The sequence below is a fragment of the Cynocephalus volans genome, chromosome 2, assembly GCF_027409185.1.
Source record: "Cynocephalus volans isolate mCynVol1 chromosome 2, mCynVol1.pri, whole genome shotgun sequence".
NCBI classification, from domain to species: domain Eukaryota; kingdom Metazoa; phylum Chordata; class Mammalia; order Dermoptera; family Cynocephalidae; genus Cynocephalus; species Cynocephalus volans.
Genome location: NC_084461.1, coordinates 180,317,232 through 180,336,433, shown reverse-complemented (window position 1 = coordinate 180,336,433; position 19,202 = coordinate 180,317,232). Strand labels below are relative to the sequence as shown.

The window sequence follows — 19,202 nt, the reverse complement described above, 5'->3', positions numbered from 1 at the left end:
CTCTACTTGGAAATGGGGGGTATTAAATATCAAATATATAGATGTAATAAAAGTAAAGCAACACAAGGGTAAATTAAGGCAAACCTCACACTTCCTTGTGCTGCTGCATAATGGGATTGAATGCATGTCAAGAAACGGTAAATGAGCCAGGCTGAGGTATAATTTCATAGAGAATTGGGCTCATAATTTCCCTTAACTGTAAGGCCATATGCTTGAATTATTGCAGCCTCTTTACTTAGTCTATATGTTTCTAATGGAGACCATACAGATAAGCCTATATTTACTAGGACAAAACTCGGGGCTGTCTTAGGAAGATCCTACAATTCTATCCTCTAAGACACTTGGAAAAATCTTTAGGCATCTTCATCTGAGATTGTGTTTCCCAAACATTGGACTTTCAAGGAACAGCCACACCCTTACCCCATCTATACCTACATTAAAACAGTATTTTTCTCTAAAACAGCACATTTTTGTGGGGATCTTTTTATAGCTACATGAGTAGTAACATCACTGTACATGCTATTCCAAGTTTTCCTCCCACTCAACATTACATTTTCAGGTCAATCTAAAATTGACCACAAATCTATGCCCTACCTCATAATTGCTGCATAAGATACTTGTATTTGTCTGTTTCAGTTGCTGATAACAGAATTCCTGAAACTGGGTAATTTATAAAGAAATAAAATTTATGTCTTACAGTTTGCTCTCTGTGAAGTCCACAGTCCAGGGAGCACATCTGGTGAGAGCCTCCTTTGTGATGGCTCTAGGGAGACACAGGGTATCACATGGAAAATGGCTGAGCAAGAGAGAGCTAAACTTCTCACTGGCTCTCCTTATAAATCCATCCCAGCCACACTCAGGATCACCCACTAAACTATCAGTGGATTAATCCATTCAGGAAGGCACAGTCCTCACAATCTAATCACTTATGAAAGGCCTCACCTTTCAATATCATAATAGGATTTCCCATCCTCTTAGCACTGTTAGGATGTAGATTAAGTTTTAAATATGTGAACCTTTGGGGGAAACATTTGATGCATAGCAATACTATTATATGAATGTACCATTTTTAAAATCATTTCATATTTTGATGGGAATTTAGATTGTTTGCAACAGTTTGCTATTACAAAAAATGCTGCAATGTACACCCTTGTACCCATCGCTCCACATCCATGGCTAAGCTTTTATCTAGAGCAGATGTATCTAGAACTGTAATTTCAGGGTCATATGGATGCATGTTTTAAATTTCATTAACCAGACACTGACAAATATATCTTCAAAGTGGATGAACCACTGTACAATTCCTCCAGCAGGTTCTCTGTTCTCCCTCACTTCAGAAAAGCATTTTATTATTTTTATCTTTTTGGGGGGGACTAATATAATTATAAGAAATGATATTTCTTATACCGGAAATAACATCTCGGTCTATTGTATCCCTAATGCAGAAGTTATAAAAACAAACATAAATGAAAATGCTTCTGACAGATTCTAAATGTAAACACAATTGGGAAACTTCATTCATACTCAGTACAGGTTCTGTATACAACTAATGTGATTCATCTCTTACTGTGGGAAATTTAAATTTAACCTCAAAATAAAAGAATCTTTCATGGTCTAGGTGTACTGGTGTATATGTGCTGTGAGTACTATATAGGCATTTTAGCAATCTAAAAATAATTTATAGATGGATTTCTTTTAACGATGCTTTTGATTATTCCAAAGCTGGTGCTCATGTATGATTGTATTTGATTCTCACAACAGTCCAGCGATGGCTGACCTCATCAAGCCCATATTATAGAAGAGGATATTGCATTGCCTCTCTGGTGATTTGCTAGATATCACTAGAAAAATGAGAACTAAACATTAGATTTCTTAAAACTCACATACATGTTTTTCCACCCCCTTCAAGGAACCATTTTCCAGATGCTAATAAGTATGATTGTGATAATCCATACATCAGTGATAAGAATAGTAAAAGCACTTAAGTCATCAAAAATCACATTTGCGCATATGAAAGATATGTCATTATGATAACTCTATACCATTGTCTCAGTATTTTTAGTTTGTGTGGTTTTTTGGGGTGGTTTTTTTTTTTGCCTTTTTTTGTTTTTTGTTTGTGTGTATGTATTTGTTCTTTTTTTTGGTGAAACTCAGATTCTGGATGTCAGAAGTGTTTAATTGACTCTCTGACAACAGCATGCTGAAAAATAATCTCTCATCAAATGATTACAGTAGTAAAAACACACACTAAAAATCTTCAATTTCTATCACTTGGTCTCTCATCTTGACACAGTCAAGCAGCAGTAGAGCATAATCATTAAGACTTTGCTTTCTAAAGCAAAACTGCACATTTTAAAACAATCTATATTATCTCCATTACAAGTAATTTTTTCCTGAAACAGACAAAAAAAAAAAAAAAATAGGCCAGATCTTTCTGGATTCAAATTTGGGCATCCAAAAATGGCAACAATATTCCAAGGAGCAATTACGAGAATAAACACCCAGGTCTCCATTAAAAAACAATTTCCACAGTCACAGTGCATTACAACTTTATTTTTTTCTGTTTTCTGTATCTTATCTTTTCCTAATTAAAAAACAAGTCATGAGCACTTAAAGGAATTTTCGGAAATACACACTGAACAAATGAAGGGGGAAATGGGAATTGCAAGTAACATTGCCACTCAGGGATGAGCACAGTCAGTGTTCTGACCACTATCTTCTTAATTTCCCTGCCCTGTATTTATTTATAAACAAAATTTGTATTATCTTGCAATGTCTTTTGTAATTAATAATTTTTGTAACAGCTTTGTTAAGATAAAATGCATATACTATAAAAGTAACCATTTTATATACACTTCAGTGGTTTTTCAGTTTATTCACACAGTTGTACAACCATCACCACTATCTGCTTTTAGAATATGTTTATTATCGCCCAAAGAAACCCCATATCCATCAGCAGTCAGTCTCCATTCCCCTCTCCTTTGAGCACCTGGCAGCCACTAATTTAGTTTCTGTAAGTATAAATTTGCCTATTCTGGACACTTTATATAAATGGAATCACACAATATGTGGTCTTTTATGTCTAGTTTAATGTATGTAGCCTTGTTGTCAAGGTTCACTCAGATGGTAGCATGTACCTGCACTTCCCTCCTTTTTAACTGCTAAATAATAATCCATTTTATGGATATACCAAATTTTGTTTATCCATTCATCAGTTTTTGGATTTTGTGGTTGTTTCCACCTTTTGGCTGTTGTGAATAATGCTACTATAAACATCTGTGTACACGGGTTTTTAAGTGGATACTTGTTTTTAGTTCTCTTGAGAATATACCTAGCAATGAAACTGTTGGATTTTACAGTAACTCTGTTACCTCCACCTGTTCCTGTTGTCATTTTTTTTCTTTTTCTATACTCTTGTTTGATTGATTTTCAGTGATTTCTTGCTTATTTTCCTTCAACTTCACCGACTATATTTTCTGCAGTAGTGAATCTAATAGCCATTGTATTCTTCAGCATCTTACCACCTTTCTTATTTCCAGTGGCTTCTTCTTCTTGCAGGCTCAATCTATCTTTTTGATGCAACGCTTATTTTGAATCTGAGGACATTGATCAGGTTCTAAAATCATCTCTATTTTATGCAGGAAATTTTGTCTTTGTCTCTGATTTTTTGAGGTTTTCCTTATATTTTTTCTTGCAGCAATATTTTCACATGTCTAAGGTTTTTCTGCCTGTTTGGGTACTGTGCCTCTACCCATCCAGTAATTTGGCCTATTATAGTTACCTGTCCAGAAGGGAAAACTCACTGACTTTGACACGTCATGCCCACCTGTGGCACAACCTGCTGTCTATATTAGGAGACGGTCCAGATGTTTTTATGCTTGCATTTTCACTCACATTCCAGGTCCCCCACTTTTTTACAAAAGGCACAACTGAGATTGGCTATTGTAAAGTCCTGTCTCAACCCAGTCCTTTCTGTACTTTAACAAACATTTCTCTGTGTTTCTAACGTATGCACAATAACTTTTCTAGTACAGTGTTAATGTGGTTTTCCCCACCCCTATTATATTTTACTGGAAATTTTCATGGGAACCTGGTAGAGTAAAGGAGATAGTTAGGTACTACGTTCTTTTCACATTCTATTGGAAATCCCACAGTGTTTATTCTTCATAAATTGCTGAACTAGAGTTTGCTGGTTGCCCAAGCCATCCAGCCTGTCATTTTCTCTTTGTGGCAGAACACTGATTCTGAACTGGGCACACTGCCTATAATAATGATGTTTCCCGCTTTCCTTTGAAGTCTGGTGTAGCCATATGATTAAGTTCTGACCAAAGAGATGCAAGAGAGAGTATTGGGTGTTGGCAAGAGTCTGTCACTTTTCTTTGGCCTGCAACCTTGGTGCAATGGCTGGCATCCCACAGCCATATTAGTCTATGAGGATGCAAACCACACATTACAATGGCGTTGCAGAAAGATAGGAACCTAGGACACTAAGGGTACTGGGGAACTGCCACACCAGCCCTGGCCAGACAACTTCACATCTTTTTTTATGTGAAAGAGAAAGAAATGTCTATCTTATTTAAGCCATTCTTATTTGCTTTAAAAAATTAAACAATCAGACCTAATCCTAACAGTTTGAGATATATTTATCAGTGCTAGTGTATCCTAACTTTGAGTATGCATTCATGATTTTAATCACATTTGCCTATATTCGAAATATCAATCACCTTTTATTTATGGCACCTCATGATATTATTTAAGACATATTCGTTTTAAAATGAAACACATTACCTACAATACATGAAACATCAGTATTACATTGATTAAATAGGTAATTATTATGGAGAAGTGATTAAATTCTAGCTATGTACTCCTGCCTGTCTACAATCTATTAACAAGAAATAGAGGGTTCAAAGACATATTATCCCCTAAAGAAGATGGACTTCTCTTCAATCAGAAGCCTTGCGGGAGAACCAAAAAGTATCTAAGTGTCTGTCATTCAAGCTTATTCAATCTCATTTCTGTGTACCAGCTAAAATCATCTACATATTGACTGTGGTAAGCTATGGGAAACCCTTATCTATGTGTAGAACTTCAAGGAAATGAAAATATATGGCTTTTGGTACATATTTATCTTAGTTGATATAGTGCTATAGTGAACAGTATTCTGAAAATGCAAAATGAAATTTGATGGACAGAGCATAATTAGTTATTCTACTTCTGTTCCATAATATTTGCTGGCAATACCTAGTCAAAACAGATCTGATAGCTGTGATAACATTCATATGTTAATATTGTTATGATAATATTCTCAGCAACTAAATTTCTTCAAACAAGGAAGGATGTATTTTAACTTAGATAAGAGATTTTCACTCATTCCTGTTGAGTTCATCACTAGGACAAGAGTGTCTCCTTAATCCACAAAATTGCATCTGTCACAGTGACTTATCTTCATTAACACAACTTCCTGGTCCATGATAAATTATTAGCAATACAAAATCTATGACTCTCAAGCTAATTAAGACTGCCTTTTTGTGTTATGATTCTGACTTTCAATAACTGAAAAACATTCAAACATTCAAACATTCAAACTGAAAAACATTATAAAGCAAAACATCTTCTGAGGCAAACCCTACTAGCATTATTAAAACATCCACTTCATAATACATTTTCCAATTATCCTTAAGAGAAATAGATCGCATCCTAGTCCATCACTATTTGAAATAATGGAACATGATTTTCTTTTATTTAATTCCCTAAAGACAGAAGTATAAAAATTGTTTCAAAGTAGGAATAACATTTGAACATATTAACGAACATATCATATTCAAAAAATCTCTACTGCGGAGAAAAAGGAACTCTCATACATTGTTGGTGGGACTGCAAAATGGTGCAGCCTCTATGGAAAATGGTATGGAGGTTCCTCAAACAATTGCAGATAGATCTACCATACGACCCAGCTATCCCACTGTTGGGAATATACCCAGAGGAATGGAAATCATCAAGTCGAAGGTATACCTGTTCCCCAGTGTTCATCGCAGCACTCTTTACAATAGCCAAGAGTTGGAACCAGCCCAAATGCCCATCATCAGATGAGTGGATATGGAAAATGTGGTACATCTACACAAGGGAATACTACTCAGCTATAAAAACGAATGAAATACTGCCATTTGCAACAACATGGATGGACCTTGAGAGAATTATATTAAGTGAAACAAGTCAGGCACAGAAAGAGAAATACCACATGTTCTCACTTATTGGTGGGAGCTAAAAATTAATATATAAATTCACACACACACACACACACACACACACACACACACACACACACACACACACACACACAAACACACACACACAAACCGGGGGGGGGGGAGAAGATATAACAACCACAATTATTTGAAGTTGATACGACAAGCAAACAGAAAGGACATTGTTGGGGGGAGGGGGGGAGGGAGAAGGGAGGGAGGTTTTGGTGATGGGGAGCAATAATCAGCCACAATGTATATCGACCAAATAAAATTTAAAAAAAAAATCTCTACTACATTTTAGTAATAGTTAATACATGCATATAGGTAAAAAAATCAAATAGTTCAAATGGTTTACTGTAAAAAAGTAATTTACATACAGCCTTTCCCCCCAGATTCCCAGCTTTCCTCAGTAGAAATCACAGTTGCTGGTCTTTTATGTAGTCTTCTTGAAACATCATCTGCTCATAAAAGTACCTTTTTCTGGGTTTTCCCTAAATGGAACTTCAATATGCGTACAGTTATGCACCTTACTTTTTTGAATAGGTGTACTGGAGACCGTTCAAAATATGTACATATAGATTTGTATCATAATGCATGTACTTACAGAGACATGGTCTAATTCTAAAACTTCAGTAAACAAATATTTATAGAGAGCCCACTGCATACCAAACTCTGATGTAAGGTCTGAAAACATAATTGCAAACAAGACATGATCTCCAAACTAAAAGAGCTCCATTCTAGAGTGTCCTCATTAAGCAAAGCCTTCCTAGCTGTAGTGTAAGATCCTCACATCAACATGTGCATATATAAAACACCTATAAAATGTACAGGAGCATTTAATATACTACTTTATAATATACTACTATATGTGCATATACACATATAACAAACTAATTATATACATATGTTTATAAGTGTTTTTTCATCATCTAGACCCATAGTAGGAAATAGAAAACTTGCATTGGAGTCTACAAAGGGATAAGAAATATTGTCCATATAGAATGGCATTGTAATATCAGGACTTTTGAAGGCATAGCTTGTTATTCTATTCAAGGTACCTGTTTTTTGTGACAAGCACCATGCATTTGTGTGTCTGGATATGTTCTGGGGGGGTTGAGTTTCTGGAAGCCCCTGAACTACTGGATCCATAAAAAGGCAGATTACACTTTGATGGGGAGGAGTTACCCTTGGAAAGGACCATACTTACTCTCCACGCTCAAGACAAACTAAAACTAATTCACAGTCAGAAATTCAATAGCAAAAGAAAAAAGCATCACAAATGTCTTATAATGATTCAAATCTTTTGTATTTCATAGATAACCCTACCACCACTACTAATAATAATCTGTGAGAATAGATGGCAAAAAAAGAGCACAAGAGAAAATAAAAGTGCATTGGTTGACATCCGTTCCCCCAAATGTATCTTCTTCTTCTGGTAAGGAATAGAATCCATGCTTCCATCTATCTATCCATCCATTGGTCTGTCCATTTATTCATCCTTCAGTCCATCTGCCCACCCGTCCATCTATCTTTCCATCTATCCTAATTTTTACTAACTACAAAACACAAAAGAAACCTTTTATTGAGGTACCACCTTATTCCTCAAATCATGTATTTTTGGCATAGACATCACAGACATATTTGAATGTGTGAATATTTGTAAGTTCATCAAGTTAATCAATGTTGTTCTTACAACATGAACATTTTGGGCAAAACTCAAATACAGATTTCTTCTTTTTCCTCTTATTTTCTGTACAAGCAAATCTTCAAGAAAAAGCACTGGTTGCCAAAGAAAGGGCTCAGATCAGAGCTGCTGATAACCTAAATTCTCAAGCACCAATATTGAGCAAAGCAGCACAGAGGGGAGTCCAACTCAAGTCATCCCTCAAATGCAAATACTCCTTGGTAACAAATCAAAGAAAAAAATGTGTAATAGGTATCAGTTTATAGTCATGACTTCTATGTTAAAATAAATAATGGAAAATAAATATATTTTCCAAACATTGAACTACGAACTTTTAAAATGCACTCCATAAATAATGTGCTATATACCTGGATTTGCCCTTTCATTATTGTTCAAATTTTCAGTAATGTCAAGACCAAAAAGCAATGTGAAAGTGTCAAAAATATGTGACCAGACTAGGAATTATCCAGAACCACAAATGAGCTTTCCAGCTGTGAATTGACTGTTTCTAATTTGGTGGGTGTCAGAGACAGATTCAGGTTTTCATTTCTCCATAGAGTGATTCACAATTCTCTAGCAGATAGTTTACCATATCATTAGAAAATGCCTGCACATGAATAAAATCCCATGCATTCTATTTAAATCTACATGACAAATGTGGAATGTACCCAGTTGTACAAAGAGAGTTATGTGCTCTTGTTTTTAATACTTGCAAAGTGGACCATCTTATAAAAGGAATCCAGACTCTTGGTTCCCCTAATAATATGGATTAGAAAGAGGTCATGTTGAAGTGGACCATAATTTTCAGATAAATTCCATCTGCGTGGAGCAGTCCTTGCAGGTGTCATGAAGCTGTGCTGTGGTTTTAAGTAGGTCCACTGTGAGTAATAGCCCACCTTTCCCAAATGAAGGATTCCATCCATCTTACCAGGAGGCTCTAATAACATAGACAGCACACACACCAAATGCAGTGGAAATGGTTGTTAGCAAATCTAGGGGGGGACAAAATGAGGCCACAATTGTAGCTGATCTGAATATACAGAAGGCCAGCTGGGCTCACCTGTTTTCTGAGCCAGAAGATTTCTTCTGACAAATGATGACAGCTGGTGCATACTTCCCAGTAGAATCCATGCTTTCCTTGACATCCCAAAGAGAAGGGCTGCTGGCTCTTACCCCAATGATGTTCACGCCTTTCTTCACCTTTGCCCTGTTGGAAAGAGTAAATGTATGTCTCAGACAGCTCCAGGGAGACCTTGGGTCACTGCTGATTCTGGGAACACGGTGGACTTAATTGCACGGTGTTGCTTTGCAGGTATAAGCTCGTGTATAATAGAATTTCAACACAAATTTGCAATCACCTTCTAACCCATCTGTCCTAAATGTTTTGGTTATTCCTATTTTTTAAAAAGAAGCTAGTGACAGTACACTGACAGCCAGTAAGGATTAGTTACATAAATAGAGTATTGTCATGCTAGTTTATGTCTTTAATTAAAAAAAGAAACACAATTTAAAAAAATACCCCAAAACTCTTAGACAGATACAACTAAGTAGAAAAGGAAAATGAACAAAAACTGCAGAAGTAAAGTTTGTAATAAAAATAAACATTCATTAAATGGTTCCCATGTTCCAGGCACTTATGAACAGTTCATCTATATTATCTAATTTTACCAGCAGTGTTCCAAGTTCAAAATAAGGAAGCTGAGACTCAAAGGGGCTTGGGATGGCCCAGAGGGAAATGAAAGCACTGAGACTGGAATAGGTCCATGTGGCTTCTGTGTCTTTGTTCTTTCTACTACATCGTCAGCTTTACTGCCACCTCCATCCCCATCACCGTCCTCTCCATCGCCATCATCATTATCATTACCAATACTTATTGATGAGTTACCATAATCCAGACACTCTTTTCAGTTCATTATAATTTTATCTCATTTAATTCTCACAAACACCCTGGGAGGTCAGTGCTACTTTAATTTTCATTGAGCAGTTGGAAAACCTGGGTCTCCCATGGCTCATGGGTAGGTGAACCAGGATTTCAAGTGGATCCTAACCACAGAGCAGGTAGGACAACACTCGATGCTTTCCTTGAATATATTAAACTTTCTGGTGCTGGTACTGCTTAATCTGATCCCACTCACATTCTCTTTTACACAGCATTGGTCAGTATGCGTTGTGTTATCTAATATCTGTTTCAAACACTGGTGAAAAAAAAAAGTGACCTATGACAGACTCCATTATTTCTATCTTCCATTTATTTATTTCTTCCTTCCTTCCTTCCTTCTCAAAAGGGGGTAGATGAGATGCCCACAGGCTTTTCCCCAAGAAATTGGTGACTTGGTTCCTTGCAAAGAAGCTGGTTTCTTTGTGTGTCCTTATTTTTCTCTAGGAAACTCCAAGTGAAAAAACCATGAGATGAAGACTATGAGAGGTCTTCAAAAAATTCATGGAAAAATTCATATTATCTTTTAATTCCATTTTTCCATGAACTTTTGGGAGTAATCTTGTACACAGTAAAAAGACAGTGCTATAAATTTCAATCAGTTTGATTTACAGATTGGCCTGTATGTTTGAAAAAAATATGTTTCCCATTGTGTTTTCTCTTCTTAGTTCCTTTGGAGAAAATATGAAGAGTTTTGAAGCAAAAGTACCAGGGGAAACGGAGCATGTTGCTGGTGCCCGGGTAGAAGATGATGGTAGAATGTCAGACTCTGAGCTACACACCAAGCCTTGCAATTGTTGTACCTGTACAAACACACAGACCAGGTGGTGATTCCGACCCTGTGTCTCTAACGTCCTTGCTCATGAGCAAAGGAGATGAGCAAGGCCACCTCCTACTGTTGGAGGCGAGGGGATGGGTAAGCTGACACTCTTAAGAGTGAGGCTTGGAGAAAAAAGGAGGACACGACTGTCCGTAATTCAGAACACTATTGCTCGTAGAAACAATTTTTAAACATATTGTGCAGAAAAGAGTTAGCACAGAAGGCCTGAGACTGCTGTCCCTAAAAAGGCTGTTTTCAAGGCTGGCTGGTATCTGGAATTTGGATTGGGGTGGGGAGTTTCCCACCATTCCATGATAAGAGTGGGATTTGTGGTACCTAGACTGTACAGACAATGTGGTCTACCCCTGAGATGTGCTTTTCTTCTGAAAGTCTAGCATTTTGGTACATGTCAGGCACAGGTTTCCCATATGACTGGTCCCTGGTAAAAACCCTGGACTCCTAGGCTCAGGTGAGCTTCCCTGGTAGACAATACCTTGCAGGTATTATCAAAACTATTTGCTGGAGGAATTAAGTGCATCCTGTGTGACTATACAGGAAGACTGTTGGGAGCTTGTGCATGCTTCTCCCTGGACCTCGCCTCATGTGTCTTTTCCTTTTGCTGATTGTGCTTTCTGTCCTGTCACCACAACAAATCTCAGCCATGATTACAACCACATGCTGCATCCTGTGACTTTTCCTGCAGACTCATTGAACCTGGGGGTGGTCTTGGGGACCCCTATACACATACTGATTTGGCTAGTTTACAGAGAAAGGATGAATCGCTTCATATTTGTGGCTCTAGATGCTAAAGTTGCCATTTGTAGAAAGTGATCATCATATATAGCATTATTTCCATGAGAAAAAAAATAATGTTTTGTATTTCAAATAATCAGTCATTGCACAAGCAAACATTTTGAATGAGGTCACTTATAAATGTGGAATTGTGTGCATAGGCTAGAAGACCATCTGATCTTCTGGGTATTCAGGTAATACACTCAGGCAAATAAGTTGTGATTCCTGCCTTTCAGAAAAGCAATTTAAATTGTAGGCAACCAGGATGTGGTGGTGGAAAAAGAAAGTTCAATTCAATGTGGACAACTACTATTATATTAAGATGAATTCTAAAGGCTGTCCAATTACTGAACACTGGAATTTTATTGGATCAAATTTGCTTTTAATAAGTAGGTCATCAACCTGGCTATGGAAATCCTTTTTATTATACAGGAGATATCAGCACATAGGCCTCTTCTGATATATAATGGGCTTATATTTTTTCTAAATTTTATTTGTAAGTAGGTCATTTGGAATTTAGATAAGTTTCTCCAATGAATTATTTCAAGTTCTTAAGAAAGGACACAATCATATATTTAACCACAAAGTTCCCAGCATTTGTTATTAATAATTCTATTGTAGCTACATAAAGCTATCATTTATACCATTATTTCTAAGAGAAAATTCTTTCTGAAATTTAGTGCAGAACACTGGGAATTTTCTTAGAAACAGAGTTTTCATAAGAGAAGACACACTTCTAGGGCACGTTTCAGATATTCTGAATTGAGAAGAGATACTTGCTCAAGAGATATTCATGTGTGGCGTGTATATATCAAGTATGAATGTATGCAAGAAACTGGGTGGTTATTTTGCAGAGAGTTATCTATGGTATTCACTAACCACAATTTTCGTTGGATTAATAACTTTGAAACAGTAATCACAGAGCTGTAAGTGGCAGCATTTTGGAGCCATTAAGGTAGTTCTTAGAACACATGCAGCTTGGCTCACTGGGTCTGAACCAAATGCTAATTTCTTCCTTTGTTTATGAGAGCTGAGTTACTTATATTCATTAATGAAAGTTTCATAACGTACTTGTGGTTCAATAAATACAGGTTACACTGACAGCCTCATTACACCAAGCTAAACATAGCACTTGATTTCTGAAGACGCTTTGCTGTTGATTTATACTTAATAATATATCTAACATGGTGATAGGGGAAAAAGCCATAATTTTCCTCATAGTATGCACATGCACTGTGGATTAGTATAAACAAAACTTGCTTGGGCTTATGGTATATTATGTTTTTAAAACATAAAAGAGCTCCATATACAGTGTGTGTATGTATAATGTGTATATATATATAATAAATATACATATATTATATATGTATATATTATATATAATATGTATATTGTGAATGTAATATATGTACCCCCCCCACACACACCGTTCCAAGTACAGTATTCAATAACATAATTGAAAGGGCTAGTACCGTGTGTACAGAATTGTGGTGCACAATTGTTGGTTTTGCTCCCCATATCAAATCTCTCATATTCTGGGTAACAGCATCCTGATTTTTCTTATATGCTCCACCCTCTGCCATTCTGTACACTTATGGTAGAATAGGAAGTCAAGGGTTTCTCTCCCCCACCCTGGTCAACAACAGGTGGACACAAGGGCCACGCCAGTCCAGATGAAAGCTCTCTCCCTGAAATTTAATCATAAACAATGAGACACAGTAAATGAAAATGATTGGAGGATATTCATTCATCCAGCATTGTGACCCTGGTAAAACTGCTTTCCCTCTCTCTGGTTCCCTGGAATTAATATATGCAGACATTTTTTAGCATGTCCTTTAGCTTATGAAATACTCCCCATCCTTCCATCCAGTCCCTTCTTCTTTAACTTAGCAAGAGGTGATTAATATCCTTTCCAATTATATAATAAGGGTAGGCTAAGCTGCTGTGACTTCAAGAACAAGGAAGTATATTTCTTTCTCCTCTGAAAATTCACTGCTGGCATTCCAGCCCAGGGGGTAGCTCTATTCTACCCAGTCATTTAGAGATAAAAGCAGAAGGTGGCTCTACCATTTTCAACCAATAGCTTCCAATGTCACTCAGCTTGTGACTCTCCCAGCCAATGGGAAGAGGGAAAAAGCAATAGACCAGAGCTAGGGATTTTCTCTTAAGCAAGCGAGGTGGGCACTGCACACCCAAATCCACTCACATTCCATTGGAGAGAGCCTCATCTCATGTCCACACCTGGCTGCAAATGCAGGGGATGCTGGAAATCATTGTGTACCTGGGAAGCCCCATCCCGACTGCAGCTCTGTCACTATAAAGAAAGAGAGGCTTTGTTGGATAATTGTCACCTCCACGACAGCAACCAACTGGTGACCTACATACAACTGGTGGAAGTTGGCAGCATCCTAAAGAACAAACATTTGCATTAATTTTCCTGTATCACTGTACGAAGAGATGTACGCTGATGACAAAATAGCTCCAAAGGGAAGTTCATTCCTTATGTACCCTATCAGTGAAAACATTTTTAACATGCAAAATTAATATATGAAACATATTCTTATTTTTAAATTTTGCACTTTGACTATTAAACTAATACAATTGTGTGCTACAAAACGTGCACAAACAAAAGTAGAAATTAAAAATCATACGATAAAAATTAAGTAGGATAAAAAAGAGGATTTTCAGTTGTTTTGGTCTTTGTAAGACTTATTTAAGATTTGAGTGTGTGTTTAAGAAAGAGAGAGAAACAGATTGAGAAGAGAGGGGAGAGAAGGGGAGTGAAAGACAGAGACAGTGAAAGAAAAAGAGAGAAGTTTTGTGGAGAGGTTCATTACTTTACAGAGTTTAAAGCGTGAGAAGAGAAACATGAATGGTGTTTATGTATCAGTATGTGTCTATAATGAATACATCAGTGTTAGAAACTATTATCGGCTCACCAGATATTGCAGGCTAATATTGGCCTTAATCAATAACCCACTGTAGGGAATTTGAGAAAGGAAGGTAGGAAGAGATCTGATCTACTTCTCTCAGTTCTAAGAGGAAAGACTTGCCCATGTACTTCTCCCTGGAGATTCAGATGCGCCCATAGTTTTCCAGTGCCTTGTGTCTTAGTAGCACAAATCCTGGCTGAAACACGACGCTTCCATTTTAGAGTCCTTTACAAGGCTCTAGCTATGGAGTTGAGCAGTGCACGAACTGCACAACTGTATGCAGCAGCTCTGATGGTATTTAGCATGCTGCTTTGATCACAGATCATCCTGGTCTCTCTTCTCTACCAGCTCCAGAGACAAATAAAATAGCTCGAAGCAGGAAACAGGCTGACCATCTATCAACCCGGGAGAGCCTTGTGGCAAGAAAAGCCAAGGCAACAGAGCGCTGTATCTTGGCTTAAAGGGTGAGCAATGTGTGATGTCAAGTCTCTGCCAGGCCAACATTTTGCTTTGGGAACCTCCTGTTTCTCCTGGGGTATAGGGGAGTCCATCCTTTTCATGCCAATAAACCTGGCCTGTGGGCTTCCTTTGCCAGCACAGACAGATGTTCAATGACTTTTCAAAAAACATTTCAAAACTAAATGCTTCCTGCACATAATCTTTAGTCTTTTCAAGTACCTGGTTTTCCTCCTAACCCTCAGTGCATGAGAAGGGTCAAAAGGGACAGTCTTTCCTATGGGCACTAGTTCCAGAGAGGTGTGCTTAGTAGAAACAGGACATCACTGTTAGAAGCTTTGGAGTGAGTGACCCCACCCCCACCACCAAAAAAAAGGGGGGCAAGGGCTTGTCTATAAAGGACTAAAGCAGGTAATGAATAACACTAGGAGAGTAAACCAAATCTGCCCCTGTGTTTGTTTACTCACTCGTGGATTCATTCAACGCATACAAGCGTACTTCAAAGAGTTAATGAAAAATAGAATTAAAAGATAATATAAATGTTTTTATGAACTTTGTGAAGTATCTTCATACTCTGAGTGCCACCTGTTTTTCAGGCACTCTTGCAGTTAAGAAGAAAACATACTTGTTTTATATTGTCATAAAACTAACATTCTAGTGGGAGAGACAGAACACACACACACACACACGTGCACACATGCACACATGTTTATTTTGTTAATAAATTCTGTGAAGCAAATAAAATAAAACAAAGCACGAAACAAGAAGATAGAGGGCCTAGCATATGGCGTGGCTATCTTTGAAATATTTATTTTATTATCCACATTCCTAACAAAAGGTAAAAACCAGCAATTAAAACACCTGGGCAGGCAGATGGGAAACATGTGGACATAGATAGACATCTTTTCAATTTGATCTGCTCTTTGCCTAGCATGTGAGTAGAGAGGCAAACTCTCCTTGTTCCTACTGAAAACAAACCACCACCAAACAGTCAAGGATGCTATTAAATGTTTTACAGCTTATTATGTGAGAGCATTGTTTATGGATTCACAGGAATCATCATGACTACATGCAAACCAGTTTTTCTCATTTGGAAAAATGAAATCTTGGTATAGACTGCATCCCTCAACAGGGCTTCCCAGGAAATGGCTAAACTGGGAGAGAACAGCAAGAGAGGGTAGAAGAGGCTGCACAAGCCCACCAGCATTTCTAGAAAGACAGGTCAAAGTGTTTGCCTCATTGACACTAAACCAAAAAAGGACAACACAGTCTGAACTGCCCAGATGTCCACGATTAGAATGGGACAGCCTTATCCTTCACATTTTATTGAATCTCCCACAACGGGGTCACCAAATAAACTACTAGACGTGCAAAAAAAAAAAAAATACAGAGAGAGAGAATGAGAGTGTGTCCTGCTCTTTGCTGAACAAAATGAATTCTAAGCCATACAGTGTCCAGTCCCTAACATGGTGCCTAATAGGAAATAGATTTTAGCTATTATTATTATTATTTCCCTTGTTACATAGAAACCTGGACGCTACACTATTTGAATCCATTTTTAGCAATACTCATCCATACAATCGTCACTAACCAAAGCCATGATTCTTCTAAACAAACAAAACAAAACAAAAAGAAACAAAACAAAATAAAGCACAATCTTTGCATTCCAATGGGAGATATTAGATATAGACTTGAAGTTCAAACCAGCCTTAGAAGTTCCAAATTTAGATGAGCCAATAGTCTCAGCAGAGCTAGCAGGACACGTATTTGCAAAAAAGCTGCTTGGAGGTGGCCTTCCCCAGCCATCTGTATTTTGGAACACACGACTAACTTCCATGTTCTCAGGGCACTGTGATTCCCAGGGGTTCAGATGCATCTGGTTTTCTGGGTTTGGAAAAAGACTTAATTTTATTGTCTATGAAGAGTCCCAACCCTCTAATTTTAATGCAGCCAATAATAGAACTATATTGCTGTTTTCTCCAGCCTTCATGGTTACTAGTGTTTTAGAAGAATTGCTTAAATATAGTTCTTTAATTAAGTAAAACATTCTAAATCAAAACCAGAACTATGATTAATAAACTCACATTTTCAAGGATGTCTTTTTTGGGGGAGTTAATGTTTTGTTAGCATTTTTTAATGGAAAAAGTAATACAGGAATGTTGTAAATATTGCAATGGTAAGACAGGGGATACAGGAAAAGTTTATTTCACTGCAGACTTCAATCCCCCAACTTCTCCCCAGTGTAGTGTGCATTTTCTGGGAGAGCAACATATTTAGATATGTGGAATTTAAAAAATACTAATGTCAACACATTGTATGCACATTTATACTATACATATCTATGCAAAAGCATATCTTGGATGTATGTTTATCTAAGTGTTTAAAGATCTGCTGCATTCTTTTTTTACAACTATATACTAATCCATTGTGTAGAAGCATTTACACAAAATCTACTTGAGTGGTGCCTATCTAGTAGATAAACAGGTGGTTTCTAATCTTCGATACTGTTACAAGTGCTTCAGGAAATTTTCACCTACACACAACTCTGCACACACATACAAGTATATCTATAAGTTAAATTCCTAAAAAAGGAATTGCCAAATCAAAAAGATGCACATGTCCAATTTTTACTAAAATTGCTACACTGCCATTCAAGAATATTTTATACATTTTCACATTTCACATTGACGGTGATAAAGTGTCTTAAAATGCTTTTTCTGTCTTTTTCATCTTTGCAGGACTGATAAATAAAAATATTATTTCATTAAGTATTAGTGGTGTTGAACACTTTTTATATACTTACATACAAATATTCTTTTTTAGTAAATACTGTTTACACCCTTTGTCCATTTCTCTATTGTTTCGTTGGTTCTTTTAATTGTTTATTAGAACATTGATTTGGAAGAGAAATTAATTTCTTGATCCTTCTGGAATTTATTTTAGACCGAGGAGTGAAATAGAGATCGACTTTATTTTTTCTCTTTAATGGTTTTTATCAAACTATTTATTAAGTGATACATCCAGTACCCGTTAGTTTAAAATGGCACTGTTAATATATGCTAGATTTGTGTGTGATTTTAGTCTTATTTTTGGCTTCTCCATTCACTTTTATTGATCTGTCAGCCTCCTCATGCAACAGCACCCAAATATTTTTAACACAATAGCTTTTGACATATTTTAATACCTGGTAGGGAATTTCCTTGCTATTGCCTTTTTCTTTTTCACTGAAGTGCATCTCAGTGCCCCACAATTAAACAAGAACCATTTCTTTTAGTACGTTTTTAAAGGAAGCTGTTCAGTTTGCAGAGAGGAAGGAAGGAAGGAAGGAAGGAAGGAAGGAAGGAAGGAAGGAAGGAAGGAAGGAAGGAAGGAAGGAAGGAAGGAAGGGAAGGAAGAAAGAAAGTAGGAAAGAATGAAGCATAAATAGTGCACAGAGGGCAATCAAAAGGCACTACAAGATTTTGGAACAATATCCCTCCTTAAAATGAACAATAATGCACATCAATCACAGGTGGTGGCCCACAGCAGAAGTCTCTCTCTGAGAGGTAACTGGTAAATGTGTTCTCACTGGGACCAGGGTGACTCCAGGGTCAGAACACTGCACTGGCTGCCTCACACATAACACCCTTCACAACAATTCTGTCCTTACAGTGATTTGTGGTTTGCGGTGACAGCATTCTAGAGCAACAGCCTTGGTTTCATGTATCCAATGAGACTGACCTCAGACAATGAGCAATCTTCTTCTTTCTGGCCAAAGTGACTAAGTCCAATCACATTGATGAAGCTCAGAAATTTTCAAGCTCCAAAAGAGTAAATTAATACCTGCCCCCCATCTTCCTCACCCCTGAGCAGACTTGAGCCTCAAGAGAATGTGAGATTTGAACTATTGCATCATGAAGAGGCTGAGCATGGAGTCAGCCTGTGGGAAGGGAGAGAAAACAAGTTCTGCTGATATTGGAGCCCTGAATCCAGCCACACCTGAAGCTCAAGCTCTATGCCTGTCTTAGTTATGAGAGATATACAAGTCCCCGTGAGCCCACCTTTTAAAATTTTTGTTGCGATCATTCTGAATCAGCTATTTTTGTGTTTTCATTTTTCTTTTCTTTTTTTGTGTGTGATAATATTTAGCATGAAATCTTATAACACATTTTTAGGGACACAGTACAGTATTGTTAACTATAGGCAAAAGGCTATACATCAAATCTCTGGAACTTATTCATGCATAACTGAAACTTTGTACCTGTTGAACAGCATCTCTCCACTGTCCCCCACATCTGGAACAGCCTCTGGCAACCACCATTCTACTCTGCTTCTATGCATTTGACTGGTTTTT

At 37.2% G+C, this 19,202-nt stretch overlaps 1 protein-coding gene across 1 annotated transcript in view; it reads right to left on the bottom strand.

Moving 5' to 3' along the window:
* TMEM132D (transmembrane protein 132D) overlaps nucleotides 1-19,202 on the bottom strand; it is a 706,973-nt gene that overhangs the window by 380,600 nt on the left and 307,171 nt on the right. The window contains exon 3 of the mRNA XM_063088166.1: nucleotides 8,993-9,139. Coding sequence (XP_062944236.1) covers nucleotides 8,993-9,139 — 147 coding nt within the window. The remainder of the gene's footprint in view (nucleotides 1-8,992; nucleotides 9,140-19,202) is intronic.